Genomic DNA, 18,558 nt, shown 5'->3' with positions numbered 1-18,558 from the left:
AAAAGGAAATATTCCCTTATCCCAGATGTGTCGCCATCTAAGCAACAACACTCGTTGCTGTTCACTTAGCTGCTTTTTACCGAAAATGCACTTTCACGAAAAGGAGTTAGCCTGTTTACGTTTCACTGAAACATAATTTCGATGGGTCAAGGTAGACCTATATATATATATATATATATATATATATATATATATATATATATATATATATATATATACATACACACATATATACATACACACATATATACATACACACATATACACACACACACACACACACACACACACATATATATATATATATATATATATATATATATATATATATATATATTTTTTTTTTATATATGTGACACACACACACACACACACATGCACACACCTATCCATCTCTGGGGTAGGGATCCAATGTTTCTCTGATCAAAATCAAACTAAACAGATAAAAGATAACAACTGTATCTATAAAATGAAAAATATCAGGAAAAAAGATCTTTATGTTTGAACAGTATTTTCACTCAACTCACATTGAGAAAATTTTGCATACATGAACCACCTTAAATATGTACATTTTTCAGCAGCAGTTTGAAAATTCCGAGTCTTGGAATCAGAGCATAAATAAATAAATGCTATTCAAAGCAGTGCACTTCTATAAGAACAGAATTTGACATTGCATTAAGTCTTTTTGTTTTTATCTGTGTGCTGTACTTGATGTTCCGAATCCTGTGCTAAAGACTTAAAATCAGGTACGTTTTCCAATAAAGTTTTATCAAATTTCTCATCTATTTCAGTCTCTTCTCGAACAAAACACCATATCAGGAAACCAATTCCAAGGAGGCTGACAGGAAGGACCTTCCACCAAGGTCTTTGGTAATGACTTCCAAAGGATTTGTCCACAGTCCACACCTTGGGACTTGCTTTACTTGTCGAAAACTTGATTGGTCCTATATCAAAAGTGTCAGTTTTGTGTGAATGAGAGGTGTTACTCGGTCCTAGTTTTTTACTTACAGTCTCTGATGTACTTGTAGCCTCTGATGCATAGGCCCTTCTAGAAAAAAAAAAGAAAAAAAAATCGTATGAAGGCAACAGCAATACTGGTACCTGTACAAGAAAGTGATTTATTCTGAAATGTGTACAATGACTAAACTACTCTTGCATTATGTCAACAGTATGAAATGCAAACAGCTGAAAATTAACCCTAGAAAAAGTAAGGAATTTGAAGCACCACTTTCATTTTAAGTCAAACCAAAATATAACATGGATAGGCATTGCACTGAAACATACAACTATCCAGCTAACCTTAAAAGGATGGTTGACTGGCAGATGCATTCATTACTGAGTGAAATTTGCCACCAAGAAAATCTTAGCTAACTGCATAAAAAAGGAAAATGTGGTGGATCCAACAATGGGACTGCATAAATAAAGCACTTTGATTACGTCTGGCAGAGAAAGAGATGTTTTGAGATGCTACTGTCCAGCTCAAGAAGCTTTTGGGTGACAGAGAATGTGGGGTATTATAAAAGAATTGAGGCACTAGAAATAAGAGAGTGTTGACTAGTTAAGGAGGAAAACTAAGAATGGGACTGGAGAGAAAAAAGGCAAGAGTGGGGTACGTAGACAGCTCTAATAAGGCGGGAAAAGGGAAAGGGCATGTATAGAGGTTGCTGGAACAATAAAAGTAAGTGTGGTTGAATACTGTAAGGTAAAGGGAGAAATTGGAAGATGCTGACATGAAGACAAGGGCAAAGCAGAAATGAAGTCAAGCTAGAAGACAGGCGCACATAGCAATGCTAAGTGTTTAATGGTTGAAAGCCATGCAGAAGTCAACACCACAAGAACAGCAGGTGATAAATATGCAGGATGTGGCACAGATGGGAGGGAATAGAACAGAACAGAGGAGAACATCTGTTAAGAATAGCCCAGCAGGAATGAGAAAAGTAATAAAGGTTCAGCAGAGTAAGGGAGACAACCCAAGGGCTCAGGTCTTGGAATTAAAAGGGATGGCTGCATATAAAAGAGGAGTAGTGGCATAGAGCAAAATTTGCAGATGGTTCCTAGCCAAAAAGATCACAGGCATAACTTTAGCATGGATAACTTTAATTTTAGGTTAGTTACTGCCTGCGTGTATAGCTGTCAATCTGGGACAATTGTTCCTATTATGAGGGGTAAACTTCATTACTTGAAGATGTACACACGTTTGTGTGTTTGTTTTAAATTAATAGGTTATTAGCGTGTTCTGGGGTTTTTTTCAGGCTTTTCATTAAAACAAAATGTGACACTGGTTCAAATGGAGAGGACAAGAAATAACTGTATAAACGATTAAACGATCAAACTGTCAAACAGTAGGTACATGTAACGCAACAGCTGGAAATAGATATTTAAAAAAAGCTGTCATATATAACAGCCGAGTAACTTATTTTAATGGCTGCACTAAACATATTATTTTGTAATGTTAATGTCTTCACAGGTATAGATAAAAAGGTAAGAGTAATGAATTATATTAAGAAATACAGAGTGCAAATAGCAATGGGGACTCATTTGGAAAGAAGTGACCATGTAAATATGACAAAGAAAGGATTTCAGGATGGATATTCAGCAGAAAATCAAGGACAAATGAAAAAGTGAGTACTTATACTAATAAATAGAGGGGCTCTAATATTGACAGAAGAGGGGAAAAAGACAGTGATGGCAGATTTGTGGTAGTAAGGGGCTACTGGCAAGAGAGGTTACACTGGCGTGTAATATTTCATCCAAAACTGCTATTATGCAGCTTAAGAAATTTTTGAGAGAAATAATCAGCTTTCAGCAGGGAATATTACTCACAGATACTAACTGGACCTTGATGTGCAACAGTGAGGATGTATCTGTGGGGACCTAGAAAAGGAAAATATATGCAAAGACGGTAAACTTCTGAAGACGTTTACAAAAATATTTGGTATGGAACACACAAATTCAGTAGTAGGAACCTGAAGGGAATTTACATATTATTCCCCAAGGTAGACTAACTAGGCTAGATTAAACAGAAATTGTATTTCACAAGAACATATGAATTTAATTGAAAGTTTTGATACACATTCAATAATTATTTCACATCATACTCCAATAACTACTTGGATAGAAGTGCAAATGAGACCCTAGTGCTTCCCCACCCACCTGTTAAAAAAAGAGGAATTTAAGGAATGGTTAGTGGAAATTATCTGAGAGTCATTAGGGAAGATAGAAATTTCTTCAGAAGTTATAGCTAGTGAGTGGGATAAAATAAAAGTGGAGTTTAAAAATAGAGAAGAAATAAAAGAGAGATACGGTTAAGTAACAAGAATCATTTAGAGGGGTTGACAAAGGTTAAAGTATTGCAGAATAAAGAGGATTTCACAGAACAATTACAGATGCAACAGTAGATTGCTAACAAGAAAATAAGGAAGTATCTGGATAATGTGCATGATTTTAGAAAGGTTGCTGTTAAACAACTTTTCTTTTTGATAATTCCAGAACACAAAAACTTTTAATGCAATGACTTAGGCAACAGAAAATAAAAAGGGTTGTTGCCAAACAGTGCGTCTGTAACATAACTACATGCATAAACCAAACAAAACCCAAAACCAACTCAAACCAACCCAAAAATCCTGTAAAGATAGTTCTAATATCTCAGAAATGTTATGAAAATTTGTGTAAAGCAGAATGTGGAAATCAAGGAAAAGCATAAATGGAAATATTTATGGAAGACCTAAGTAGGCCAAGGTTAGAGGAAGATGTGGGTCAACAATTAACAGTTACGATAAAAGGAGATGAAAATGGCAACATGTAATCTGCAGGGAAGTCTCAAGGAAGACACTGTATTCCTGTGGAAGTCTGGAAGGTAGAAGGGAAGAAAATGATAAAGATTTTGTTTAACAGTATTTTAAAAGTAGGGGAAGCACCAACATCCTGGCAGAAAGTTGTGGTGGCTGTAACACAAAGACTTCACCAGACCCAGCTTCATATTGACCCATTTCAATTTTAAATCATAAAGTGTTTATGTAAAAAAGAATAATAAAAGGTGTTGCCAAACTTGATAGGTATGGATCAATGTGGTTTTGTGGAGGGGAGGCAAACATTTGACAACATTAATGGAAAATGATGATCCAGAAGAAAGCAGACTAAGAAAATACCTCTGTTGTTTGTGGGTCTTGATGCTGCAGAGAAAGCATTTGATAAAGTAAGCTGGGATTTTACGAGTACAACAATGGAAGCATACTTATTCCGTGATACAATGGAGGTTAATTAGGAGAGTATATGAGGGATCGGAAGCAAAAATTAAAGTGGGAGAGTTCCTCTCTGATAAGTTGTGTCTGAACAGAGGAACCAGGCATGGATGCCCTCTTTCCCCTTTGTTATTTTCATTACATTTACAGCACTGGAAACTGAAATAAGGGATTCAGAAATTCAAGGATATAATTGTTATGGCAATCAGGAAAATTTGGGTTTATTTGCAGATATTATTCTGTACCTGATAAAACCATGAAAAGAAATTGCACTGTTGTGGAACATTCTGAGATAGCTCGTCTTTTCTGGACATAAAATTAATGAAGACAAAATAAAGGCTATAGCTGTAAACTATGTACCTATACACACATTCATTCAGCAATATCCATATTTACAGGGACATGATAACACAAAGTATTTAGGAATATGGGTTAAAAACAATTCTGTGTTATGGCAACCAAGACTATATGGGAAGAGACTAAACAAAATATAACACAAAAACTGAGAAATTAAGCTCTTGTTTATAGATATGGATAGCAAATAATAAGCAGTGAAATGTTTCAAGTCCCTTTAGTTTTATATACAGGCCAGGCATATTTTTATCAACACAGGGAGAAGTTGTGGACAACAATTAAAGATTTAAAGGATTTTATCTGGGAGGGGAAAAGGGTAAGGATCAAGTGGGATAAGTTAATCCTTCCAGTATAACAAGGTGGTTTAGGATTACCTGAATTGAAGGGATATTTTACAGCTACAGAGTTAAGGGTCATATACAAAACACAAATAGAAAGCTATAATTCAAAATGGAAAAGGATGATGATGGAGGAGGAGGAAAATTCAAGAAATAAGGAGAGAAAGATTTTGGCTGCAGATCCTCAGGAAGGATATGAATATAATATTTTGTACGGCTGTTAAAGTAGCAGAAAGTATTCTAAGACCTAAGTTAACATGAGAATGGAGAAAGGAGATGCTGACGATAATAGTTTAATGCAATTACGGGTACAGAGAATAGGCAACAGGAGGCTGGAATTTACTGGAGAAAACTGGCAAAGGAACCAAGGTACTGGGAGCAATCACTACCGAAGGAAAGGTAACAAAATGGGAATAGGCCAAGAAGGCATTTGGACTGCAGGCTAGAGATGGTCTTCCCCCTACCTCCCAACCGTTCCGAATTACTCGGTTTTTACCGAGTTTTGGGGTCCAAATGAAGGGGTGCCACGATTCCCGAGTGGCACCCCTTCATTTCCGATTTTTCTTTCATTTTTTTAAATTTTAGCGCTGTTGGAGCTGACGTCATCACGTGCACAATGACGTCAGCTCCGTCAGGCTACCAGCCAGTCGGAATTGAGCTCAAAGAGCTCACATCATCATTTCCGGCTGGCTGACTTTCGGCGGGAAGGAATTGTACAGAGCAGTTCGCTGGGAGATATGGCAGCAATGTAGCCGACTTTCATCAGCCTCAGGAAAGAATTGTACAGAGCAGACTGCAGTTCGCCGGGCGGGTGATATGTTGCAGCAATGTGCAGAGCCGAGCCGGGAAACGAAGATATGGCAGGGATTAATAGCAGCAATCAAGCAATGTGTGCAGAGCAAACCAGAGATATGGCAGGGATTAAGCTGTTCGCCGAGCCGGGAAACAGAGATATGGCAGCAATGTGCAGAGCAGTTCGCCGAGCCCATAACAACCGTCCAGGGAGGGAATGGGATTAATGGCAGCAAGCAACAGTAAGGTAGGTGTATGTTTGTGGATATGGCAGCACAGAGGGAGGGATTAATGGCAGCAATGGTAAGGGGTGTGTGTGTGTATGTGTGTATTGTGTGTACTGTGTGTGTGTATACATACGCATGTGCATATAGTTTGTGCAGCAGTGAATCTTCATAGATTAGACAAAGTAGTGAAATGTAGATCTTCATCGCTCGACGCTGACACTTAATCGGCTCATGGCTGTGAAAGTTTAGTAGTGCTTCCTCGTCACATTTTATATTTCAGTTACTGGCAGAGGAAATTCCTGTTTACTGTGTTTATTGTATATTGCAGTTCAATCACATACTTTATTCTAATCTCTAGATGGTGTTACTTTTGGTGTATTAGAATGTTCGTATGTCAGTTGGTCTGATGAAATTTTTATGAATGTAGATCTTCATCGCTGACACTTAATCGGCTCATGGCTGTGAAAGTTTAGTAGTGCTTCCTCGTCACATTTATATTTCAGTTACTGGTAGAGGAAATTCCTGTTTACTGTGTTTATTGTATATTGCAGTTCAATCACATACTTTATTCTCTAGATGGTATTACTTTTGGTGTATTAGAATGTTCGTATGTCAGTTGGTCTGATGAAATTTTTATGAAGAAATGCATTTTCAATGTCTTACCTATTTGTTGCACTACCTTGTAAAGTCAAAGTGCCACTGATGTATTTGAAGATTTAGAGAACTTTCCTCAACTTAATTAATGGCTGCATACAGGGTAACCATACCCAGCTGAAGGGGAGAGGGCTGTGAAACAACTTACTGAACTACATAATATTGAATAGTTTTGCATTGATGCAAACTTTAATGCTTTAGGCCACGATTAATAATTGCATAAATACTAGGATAATTTGAACATCCTTGCAATACCATATAAGTCAAGGCAATGGTAAAGGCACATACTACATGTGGAAGCAGACTTTTATGATGGAAAAGTTCTGAATTGTGCAGTTTTGTCGTCATTGGTTCATGTGTTTTGTTTCATTGCCTACAGTACAGATTACATTTACTGGTAAAATGTTCAAACAATAAATTTAAAATGCGCTCTAACATGTGTGTTGTATTATGCAATAAATATAATTTAATAAAGTCAGGAAGGTGTATAAAGAAAAGAACACATGTATGTTTCTTGTTTTGTGTGCAAGGGGCCAATGATTTGAAAGCAGCCCAAAGGTAATCTTTATCCACCACTGGTCAGATGCATTTTCTTTGGATGTGGTGTGGGTTTCAATGCTGTTTCAATGAATGCGAGTTTCAAGGGCAAAGTTTAATGTCAAGCCTATTTTCATTGTGAGACAGTATTGCTTTGTTTACCAGATGATGTCTTTTAGTGTTTCTGCATTGTTGTTCTGTAGTAAAATGTAAAAATAAAATTCAAATCATTTTAGAAGTAAAGCAGTTACATTAGTGTTTATGGTAAATGGGGCAAAATAGCCAGGTAACAGGACACTGGAATGGCTGCAGGGGGACTGTGGTGCCATGTTTTTGTTGTCTGTTCTTCAATTTGCATTCGAAAGTTGGTATCCCACAATTACATTGGAGTGGGTGGGGTTACATAATTATGTATGCAAATTAGATGTTAATCAGCGTACAGATTTGTACCTATTTTTCATGGGCCTTGTCCAGATTTTTGATGTTTCCAGGTTGAGAGGTATGCTTCCCTATCAGGGATAGACATCAGAATGTAAGCAAAAAGAAAGGAATAGGGGAATCTTAAGTGAAAGACCTGTTCTGGTAGAGTTTTAGTTGAATCCAGACAGAAGCTGCTGTTGAAAAGGGTTAATTAATAAGTAAAATAAAACACTGCACAATAACTACAGGGATCAGCAAAAGGATGTTAGAAAAGACTGGGAAGAGAGTGGGAGGGTTGGTATAATGTTAAGGTTTTAACCTCATAGATACTAACCTCTGGTTATTGGCTAGGGTTGTAATATTTGGGATGCATGCCTAGGCTTAAAAAGCCCCTAGTGGTCATTAGCTTATTACACACCCCTTTTAAGGCATATGTATGGCTCCCAAATATGCCACAAAGTAGATGATCTAGGATTTTTGCTTGGAAGTCTTTGCACAGGTATTTTTATAGCCCAAGCAGACCTATCATTTTTCCTCAGATGCCAAATGTTGGCAGTGTGATGGGAATGAAAGAGGTAATTATGTTTTGGGAGTGTAATGAGTTGGCAGATATTAAAAACTCCCCAAAGAGTACTCTGTTAGAAATACTGGGTGAGCAAATGGCTGTAACTAAGAAAATTATTCTTTTTTTACTTGGGATACAGGATCTGAACTGCCTACAGATAGTAAGGCCTTAAGTTCAATTATTTTGGCTTTAAAAATTCCCTACAGAGTATTATACCATGGCCCCCTATTAATATTCCAAAACGTGCACGCTGATTGGCCAGCGTGCACGTTGTAAATCGACTTATACTAATGGAAAAAGGTCCGGTCGCTCTATCCCTTTATTCAGGTTTTTACAGACTTTTGGGGAGAGGGTCGTTTGTCTCATTTACTACACCATTGGGGATCAGATTGTCCTGGATTGCTTGTTTTCCCCAGGTCCAATATCTCCATCAATACTAGAACCAATGAGCTAAATCTTCACAAACAGATTAAATACATGACAGAGGAATAGTTTTATAACTTGGCACCTCCCAAACCTCTGGAATAAACCTCCCTTGCATGTTAAGCAGGGTGACTTCTTCCTTTACACAAACTACATGACTGTATGGGTATCCACAAATTGACTCCAGTATTGACGGACATGGTCCTCCTGCAGAAATGAGGTGCTGCCTGAGGGACAGAACTGGTAAAGCAAGAACTGTCTTGAGACTCGGTGACCTTGGAATATCTATCAATATATCACTGAACGAAGACTCCATTATCAAAAGGGATTAAATTGCCTTGGCAAAGGAGGCAGGAGAGTTCAAGTTATAGTAACTCTAGTCTTAGGGCTTACATCAAACATGTGATGGCTAGATGCATGTTATTATCATGGACAGACTACCAATGACCCGCTAATAACCAAGAAATAAATAACTTAAAATATAGTTGGTACCAAGAAGAGTCAAGGATGTAGCAGAGATGCCAGGATATTAGGCTGGAAGAAGCATCCTCTGAAGTGTTACCAGTGGCAGTAGGTAACACGGTAAGGAAAAATAGAATAAGGGTAAATTAATAAAATGACTGGACAGTTTTTCTTGTCTACTTAAAAAATGTTAAATATTCACAAATTCCCTGTCAGTATCAGTTTGGTTAGTTTTCTTTGTGAATTGATCCAATGCTCCTCTCTCTTCCAAAGCTGAACTGTGATGCAGAAGCAAAGTAAGGAAATGTAAATAAAAAGACAATAACCATAGCTATTTGCAGTAAGGAAAAAAGGGTTTGAGCCAGAAAAATAGGAAAATACTTGGTAGATGAGAAAGGTGTGTTTAAAGCAGGATTAGAAAGGGATACTGTGATAAGAAAAGAGAGCAAGGGGATGTCACAGAAGCTTGAAACATACAGGAAGAAGAAGGGGTGTCTCAGCACGGCTTGTAGTACTACTACTTCGGTGAGGGTAATGAGGAAGCTGCATTAATGAAAAGATGCAACACCAGACTAGAGGAACTGAACTTTCTTAATACTGACTGGGATGGGGTGCTGTCCTATTCTGATGTCAGGGAAATTAATATAATGCAATAACATTAAACAAAATAATGCAATATGGACAAAAAAAAACTAAAATAATTTTAAATGAAGCAAGCATTTTCAGACTAAACATAGACCAATAAAACATTTATATAGCTATATATTCAAAAAGCACAATTGCCCAATACAATCACATCTAGGCAATGAAAATATCACATAATAAATATGTAAAACTTTTCATCATCAAAAAAGCTAAATTAATACATCTGTTGAGCCCTGGTGAATGAATGGCATGTTCAGTATAGTTTAACTATAAAACTGTACAGAAAGCCAGTCACTTGGACTATGTATCATCTTCATACCAAAAAAAGTGTCAAAAAAGTCATATTATTATGGACTTCAGATTAACCACTGATCACATTTTTGGACAAATAGAACATTTTACAGTTTAAGTACAGATACTAACCAGACAATATTTTGAACAAATATTGACCAGTATGGCAAAAAGGAGGTTCAGGAAACACAGGTGCTATTCCGCCTTTATCTACATTGTAAACATCTAGAACCATGATTTTGCACTTTCCAAATATCTCTGCAGCCAGCACAGTTGAACTAGGCATTCTGATTTAATGTAGCAATTGTTTCAAGTTACAATCTGACGATGTGTGAAAGATGTAGTTACATACTGTTACTGGAGGAAAAGTTCTACAAAAAGCCACTACAAATAAAATGCAGACTGTCAAGTACCATGCAACTAAAACCAATCACACACATCTCCGATGAAACACACAAACCTACATATACTGACACTCTAAAAAGTAACCTACCTAAACCACAAAGGTCTTCAAAATGTAACCAAGGAAAGAAGTGCTCTCAGGAACCTCAAACGCACAACATATGCAACCATGCATCTCAAGAGTGACCCAGTCCCAACTCAAAAGCACAAAAGGCCAGCTGCTACACAATCCAATATCCTACTTATAGGTGGCCCCATAGTGACACACACTGTTGCACCACTCACCAGGCTGTGTGGGGAAAGAGAGCCAAGGTCAGTTTTCTGTGAGATGACAGGATTTGCCACATCACAAATGCATTCGTCTTTGCACCACAAATATGCATACGACACAGCCATAGTGAATATGGGTATAAATGACTCGAGATGTACCTCACTGGACTGTATGAACAGGGACATACTAGAGCTCTTGAAATGTGTCCGAATCGGGTACGAGCCTAGCTTTGTGCAGCATCACCAAGAATGAAGTGTTAATATGATCAAAAGATTTTTTTTAAGTAACAGTAAGTTTTATTAATCACAACCAAGATGAAGACTCACAAAAATAAGAAATACATTCACAAACTTACGGCTTTCAGGTGACAATGACAGACATACTTGATACGCCTTTTTGTTAAACAAGAAACATTTTTATTAAATTATCACGTATGACATAGGCAATCAAACATTTACAAAAATAGAAACAAACCATATGGACACAATTGTAGTTGCAAACATTATACATCACTTATAATTTATCCAATCATTGTCAGTCAAACATTACATAGTACATTCAAACCTACCTTCATTTAAACCTTGTTCCTCCTCTGCATGTACTGTTCCCACAGTTGCCATTTTCCTCATGTAATTTGCCCCTACCTTTTTCTAAAGATCCCAGTTAAAGTTGTTTTATCTATGTTACTACATTCGTTACTTCTAGTAAAGTTGGTTTAGACTTGGATTTCCATTTTCTAGTAATTGCTTTTTTTGGCAGCCACCATAATTAGACTCGGCAAGGCCTTACTATGTCTAGGCAATTCCAATTCTGTATCATAGCTCACAAAATCATTTCCTTAGCTACACCAATTTGCTCATCCAGTATTTCTGACAGAGTAGTCTGCAGGGAATCTTTTACAGTCTGCCAACTCATTACACTCCCAGAAAATATGTTCCCAGTTACCTCTTTCTTCTCCATCACACCTCCAACATTTGCTGTCTATCTCAGGAAAAATTCTTTGGAATCTACTTGCAGTATAAAAATACCTATGTAAACACTTCCAAGCAAAGATACTAAATCTTCTACACTTTGTTGCATATTTGCGAGACATACAAATATCCCCATTGTTTCTTTGTGAATTGCTTATCCAATCTATCTTCTCAATTCTTTCCAACTTCCTCAAACTGATTCTTATAGTTATCATGCAATACTTTGTATGCTCTACTAAACTATTCCTTTTTTAACAGCAGCTTCTGTTCTAAATTCGAGTAAATACTCAACCACTGCTGGTCTTTTGTTTAGGATCCCCCTATTTCTTTTTTTTTTGCCTATACTAGGATATCAATACTTGATAGGGAAGGCAATCTCTATCCTGCAGTCCTAATACATTTTTGGCTTCTTCCCATTCTATTACCCTTCCCTCTCTAAATTATTTGCTCCCAATACATTGGTTCTTTTACCACTTTTCTTCAATTCCAGCCTCCTCTTGCCTATTGACTGTATCCCTAATTGCAATCATTGCCATCAGCAGAATCTCCTTTCTCTATTCCCGTATTGTCTTAGTTCTTAGAATACTTTCTGCTACTTCATGAATATAATATTCTGCATGGTTACTGTTACTGTCCTTAAGGATATGCATCCAAAATCCCAGTCTCTCCTTGTTTCTTGAGACTCCCGTTACATCATCATCCCCTTCTACTTTAAATTATGGGTTTCTGCTTGTGCTATGTATAGGAGCCTTAACTCTGTAGCTCTGAAATACCCCTTCAAATTGGGTAATCCCAAAGCGCCTTGTTCAGTTGGAAGAATTAGCTTATCACACTTGACTCTTGCCATCTTCCCCTCCCAGATGAAATCCTTCAGCTCTTTATTAAATTGCTATCCACAACTTCTCGTTTAATAAAAATATGCTTGACCTATGTATAAAACCAAAGGGACTAAAAACATTTTTTAACTGCTTGTACCTTGCTATCCATATCCATATAACAGAGCTTCTATATGATCAAAATACTGACTTCAACAACTGCCTTTCCTTTGAATGATTGAAACAGAGTACACATATCAGCCTGGGAGGACATCATACAAAATTCTAACTGCTTTACCATGGGTGGCTTGCATCTATCCACCTGATGGTTTTGTATATTGGCTAAATCCATGTTCACTCCACAGTATCTTGTTTTGGACAATGTCAGTCTCCTAAAGCTTCCAACATAAAACAGAATCAAGGTAACAAAAGGTATTGCTGATAAGTGATAGCAGCCTTAACAAAAACCTCCACTCCCTACAAGCATTCCTCACTCTAGAGGACATGGATATGCAACATCATCATGAAGACCTGGTTCAAGATTGATAAAAGCACTCCATTAATTTATTGTTTCAATGCTTACCACATGTTCAGGTCCACTGCACTAGATGAAAGTACTATATCTGTACTTTTAAGAAAACACTTCACCTCCAAACTCATTAAACAAGATTATGGCTTGGAATCCAAATTATTAAAGAAAAAAAAAACTTATACATAGCTAAATATAGGGCCATCTTTATGTCCCCCTCAGTCCATACTTACTACCTAACTAGTATGCAGTCCCTGTGCAATAAGCCAAACATCATTCTCATGGGAGATTTATATAACCTCAACCATGTATGCCTAGAAATTTCTGGGTTTCATTAATACAAGCTCTCTGAACAAGCTAGTCCACAACCCAACAAGAGGCGATAAAATCCCAGAAATCATCCATACCAATATGGGATAGCCTTGTACACCATATAGGACTAAAGCCACAAGCATTATCCAATACCTCTATATTCAGAGATTATGACTACACTAATCTGATAAAACAGAGTTATGACCAAATTCAAACACCCCTTCCAACATGAAGATTCCACTTCTTACAAGGAATCCTTTACCACCAAATTCTGTGCATAGGTAAACAGCGGCATAGATGCATCTGATCCCCTCCAAAGTAAATACAATGTCAAAATTAAAATGAAACCTCTAGAATGTGACCCAAATATAAACAGGCTCTATAACAAAAGAAAAAACCCAATGCACGCAAAAAAAAAAAAAAAATCAATTTAACTCACAAGATGCTAAAATAGTTTTGACAAATTTAACAGGGAAGTCTGGAACTCTGATGAGATCACCCAAAGCCAGACAGGAGGTAAAAATAGCCACAAAAAGGTGAAGGATAACTACAAAGCCTTATTTAATTATGTTAGAAACCTCAGAAACAATACATAGCACTACACAGCGCTAACAGTAAATATCATCACATACTCTGACCCACAGGATATAGCCAATCTACTAGTGGACAAATTTAGCTTTAACCTAATCCTCCACATTCCTAGGTTGCACAACTGCATTTACACCTTCCCCCTCAAATCTCCCAAGAACAAGTGCTCAAGGCTCTAGCCAAGGCCAAAAACACTACTTTCACAGGGCTGGATAACACACTGCACTGCCCTACTGCTCAGCCTGAAACAGGACTTATCAGACTCCTTACAGAAGCTATTCAACTACAGCCTCAAAGCAGGCTTTATGCCATTTGAATAGAGGACACCCATAGTAATCCTCTTGCACAATGTTGGGAATGACCTAGGTAATTATAGATCCATAAACCTGACCAGTCTCACCTGTAAGGATATAGAAAGGATAATTATACAATAAAGACACGAGCAACCTACAAACTCTTTATCCAAACCATTTGTGATTCGTCAAGGGGAGATCCTCCCTACTTAACCTAGTTGGATGAGGGCAAATCAGTACACACTGCATATCTATAAATAGATAAAGAGAAAAAAAAAAAGAAATGTGTGCGCATTTAACTTGGATTTTAGAATAATGTATTGCACTGTGACCTTCTGTGATAGGAATTTGTTTTTAAAATGAAAGCTTGCATTTATGTATAACCCATGATTATAGAGCTCACTTAGGGCCGATTTAAATTGTTGTATCCAGTTTTGATTTGGAGTGGTTGACACTAAGGAAAAACGAAGAATAACAGCAAAAAAATATGAGAGGTTATTCTATACCATCAATTGTGTTACCTTGGTTGCAATACTACTAACCCTTAATAGGTGTAACACCTTAATTAACCAATTGGTTTTGTAAATTAGTATGTGGAAGTATTTTAAGGCTGTGTCTTTTATCCGATTGTGTAACGTTTTTTAAAGCTTCTGAAGAAGTTGGTTATTTGAACCGACGAAAAGTGTACTGTTAATATCGCGCTTAAAGTTATTAAATTCTCATATTTAGCGGTGTGGACTCCTGGTACATTTATCTATTTATCGGTTGTATCTTTCGTACATTTCACACTGCATATCTAGACCTCAAGAAAGTGTTTGCCACCATCCCATATTCAAACACTTAGCTAAACACACCAAGTTAAATGTATATCCTTACATAACAACTCATTGGATAGTAAATTGGCTTACAAATAGAAACCAGGAAATTGGGGTGGGAGGACAGCTCTAGCCCCTCCAAAAGACCTATCACTAGTGGTATACCATAAGGATCAGTCCTTAGTCCACTCCTCTTCGGCATTTTTTTTCCAGAGGTCAAAGCAAATATGGCTAAGTTTGCAGATGACTAAACTTGCTGCCATCATAAACTTCCCAGAGGGCACATAGATCCTACAAGAGGGTCTTTCCCCAAACAAACAGATGGAGTTAAATGACCTTATATACATCTTATGTATTTTGAAATTGAAATGTTTGGCTAGGTAGATTGTGATACAAGGTGTATGTAAATACCTATAACATTATCAGTATCATGTTTATTATTGTTATAAACCTAAAGCTTTTTATATTTTTATTTAGTTTTAAAAGATTACATATAAAACAACATGGTTTTAACATAGTTTATATTGGTATTTAAATGTTTAGTGACTTGAACTGAAGGTGGAGCTAGAGAGCGTACTTCATTCAATCAAGGGTCTGTGTTGTTTTTACATGTACTATTTAACTGCGTTTCCTATTGAAGTAACTTGTCTGATGAAGTTTCTTGATTTAACGGGACATAAAGCAGTATTGTTATGGTGTGTTGCTTTACACTATTAAATCTTTGTTTGAATTTTAACTGTGTTTCGTTTCGTCAGTGGCACTACTTGTGTTCTGGTTTGTTGGTGGTTTTACCAGTTTGTGGATTAGTCGGTTCATGGCCACTGAAGCTTTTACGAGCACGCCTTTATTATTGAGCCAAATGGAAGGAATTGGCAATTTAACGGCACTGAGTGCCTTACACAAACAGTGGACACTTTATCGAGAAGGTTGGATTCGTTACCAAACCCGAATATTAACCTTGAAAAACCTGGACCTTCTGGTGCTTTTAGAGTGTCTCTTCCCTCTGAGAATTTTTACTAATGCCAATGTAAATAATGCGACTAACTCGAATACCGTAGTGCTTGAAACAAGTACAGCACTACCTGTAATGCCTACTGGTGAAGGGACGGAGGTGAGCGGTGAACCTAACATCAGTGGAACTGACAATACTTCTAGCCAAACAGTTAACAACTCCTCACATGGGTTTATCGGGACCCCAGAATTTTGTAGTTGGGTCAAAAGACCATTCGTGTTTGAGGACACAACGCAAGGACATACACAAGAGTTACCAACCAGCGTGAACGTTGATTTGGCTACACAATTGCACCAATTCAACCAGAAGTTGGTCAAACTAAGGAAATTGCAATTAGAAATTGCATATTTTCGTGAGTGCATACAACTTAAGGTGATTCCCAAAGGCCTTAGGTCTTGGCAATACCAAACGGGACTTGAAGGTTCCCCATTCCACAGTGATTTAGTTAAATTGTTTGACAGGCATGGGTTAGAACTTCTCAAACTCATGTGTAAACACTACCAGGACACTGTGAATATCTTGATTGAGGAAACGGGGTCGATGGACAATGATATCAAAACGGACTATGACTTTCAGAGGTACTGGTTTGATTATGAAAGGGTCTATACTAGTACTGACCAATATTTATTAAAACTGAAAGCATCTAAAGTTAAAAAACTTAATCGGGACCTCAAGTATTACAGTCGGGGAACGGCTTATCCCAAACCACCCTCATCCCAGGGTAACCACTTGACTGGGTCGGAGAAGAGTACGGGTGATACCATGTGTACCTAGCTGGTTGCGGTACAGCTTTTAGCTACTGACGACCATAGGGTAACAACATCGGATGTGGTGAGGAGAAGTGAACGTATCGGTTCTAAGAACACTAAAAATACACCAGATGCACCGACGAACACCAGGAATGGGACAAATTTTCAGAACAGGGCATGCAACCACACCTCTGGCCAGAAGAAACAGAACAAGAACAGGACCTAACTCCTGTACTGTTGACCGGTGATGCAACTGGGTCCTTGAACTGTAAGTTAATTTTGAATTCCAGCATGGATTTTAACATATTTAACTGTTCCGAGGTCGACATTGCATCTGAACTAGCTGACATTGTCAAAGGGGTTTACGTTTGTACCTACTTCCCGAGGGGATGTTGCTAAAACTATTATTGACCTTAAGACTTTTGTTAGGAACTTGAACCTTAACGTATTGTTAGGTGAGAAAACTAGTTGTAAAGGTGACTTTTTCATTTCAAGTGTGTACAATCCCCCTTTACACCCTGGCTTATTATATGAAGAGATGTGCGAACTTGATATCCGTAACTTATTACAACAGAAAGCTCAAGTTAACACTTTTGGTTTCAATATTACTAAAGAAGAGAAAAACATGCTCAAATCTTTGAAAGAAGCCCCAGTAAGAATCATGCAACCTGATAAGGGAGGAGGTCTGGTCATCATAGGTAAGGGAGACTACATTGGCAGGATGACAAGAATTATTTCTAACGAATCCTATGTGGAAGTAACTAGAAATGAAATGAATGCTGCTTACACAAGGAGCAAGTCATTTATCAATGACATGTTTATTGATTCTAGAATTGATGTATATTTATATAACTACTTAATCATGCCTGCTCCGAGGATTCCGATTTTATTCGGTATTCCAAAAATTCATAAGAACTTACAAGACCCCCCGATGCGCCCCCTTGTTGATGCAAGGAATAGTATAACATATGCGTGCGCTAAGGTTGCGGATCATTTTATGAAGAAATATGTTGTGGCTGAAAATCAAATCTGTAGGGATTCTTGGTCCCTCTTGGATAAATTAAGTAAAATTGGCTTTTTATGGCAAGAACAACTTTTTAACAGTGGATGTTAAAGATCTTTATTCCTCTATACCGCAAACTGAAGGCATCGAGTGGGCATTGGCAACAATGCATACTAACGGAGCTACAAGTGAAGAATTAGACCTAGTGGGGGAATTATTGGACTTCACCTTATCATACAACTTTGTGACATTTAACAATTTTTTTTCTCCAAAAGGTTGGCATAGCAATGGGGTCCCCTTGTGGGGCCAGCTTCGCCAACCTAGTGATGGCATACTGGGAGAGGCAATTTGTGTTAACTAACAACACCAACAGTGTATCCAAAAATATTTATTATACATGATTTTTGGGCAACATTTTTATTTTGTTTAAAGGTGATGTAACAAAAGCAGAAGAAATTATAACATTTTAACTCCACCACAACGTTTCTCCAATTCACTTTTTCTATGGAGAGAGCAGCGTATCTTGATGTGGATTTGGTTAAAGATAATATTAATGGTTGCTATATTTCTAAAATTTTTAGGAAGGAGACCTACTCCAATGCCTTCCTTCATTTTTCAAGTTGCCATCCCCTCGCACAAAAAAGATCAGTCATTAAAGGACAACTGGTCAGAGCAGCTCGCATGACCACTAGAGGGGAAGACTTCTTGGCTTAAAGTGAATTGTTAAAAAGTATGTTTATGGATATCCACCCAGGATGGTACTGGACCTGATAAAGTGCATAATAAGAGGGACAGTGGCTTTTATAAGCCGATTTTGAACGACGACTGTGCTAACCAACCCTTACTTAT

At 37.4% G+C, this 18,558-nt stretch overlaps 1 protein-coding gene across 1 annotated transcript in view; it reads right to left on the bottom strand.

Annotated features, from left to right (window-relative positions):
* Positions 1–479: 479 nt before the first annotated feature.
* Positions 480–18,558, bottom strand: part of CCHR12.PART0H16orf91 (chromosome chr12.part0 C16orf91 homolog) — a 38,394-nt gene continuing 20,315 nt past the window's right edge. The window contains exon 2 of the mRNA XM_044089532.1: positions 480–1,048. Coding sequence (XP_043945467.1) covers positions 676–1,048 — 373 coding nt within the window. The 3' untranslated portion in view covers positions 480–675. The remainder of the gene's footprint in view (positions 1,049–18,558) is intronic.

Source organism: Protopterus annectens, chromosome 12.part0 (genome assembly GCF_019279795.1).
Source record: "Protopterus annectens isolate FY-2018-M chromosome 12.part0, PAN1.0, whole genome shotgun sequence".
Taxonomy (NCBI): Eukaryota; Metazoa; Chordata; order Ceratodontiformes; family Protopteridae; genus Protopterus; species Protopterus annectens.
The sequence above is the reverse complement of the archived record's forward strand: the minus strand, read 5'-3'. Positions and strand labels throughout refer to the sequence as shown.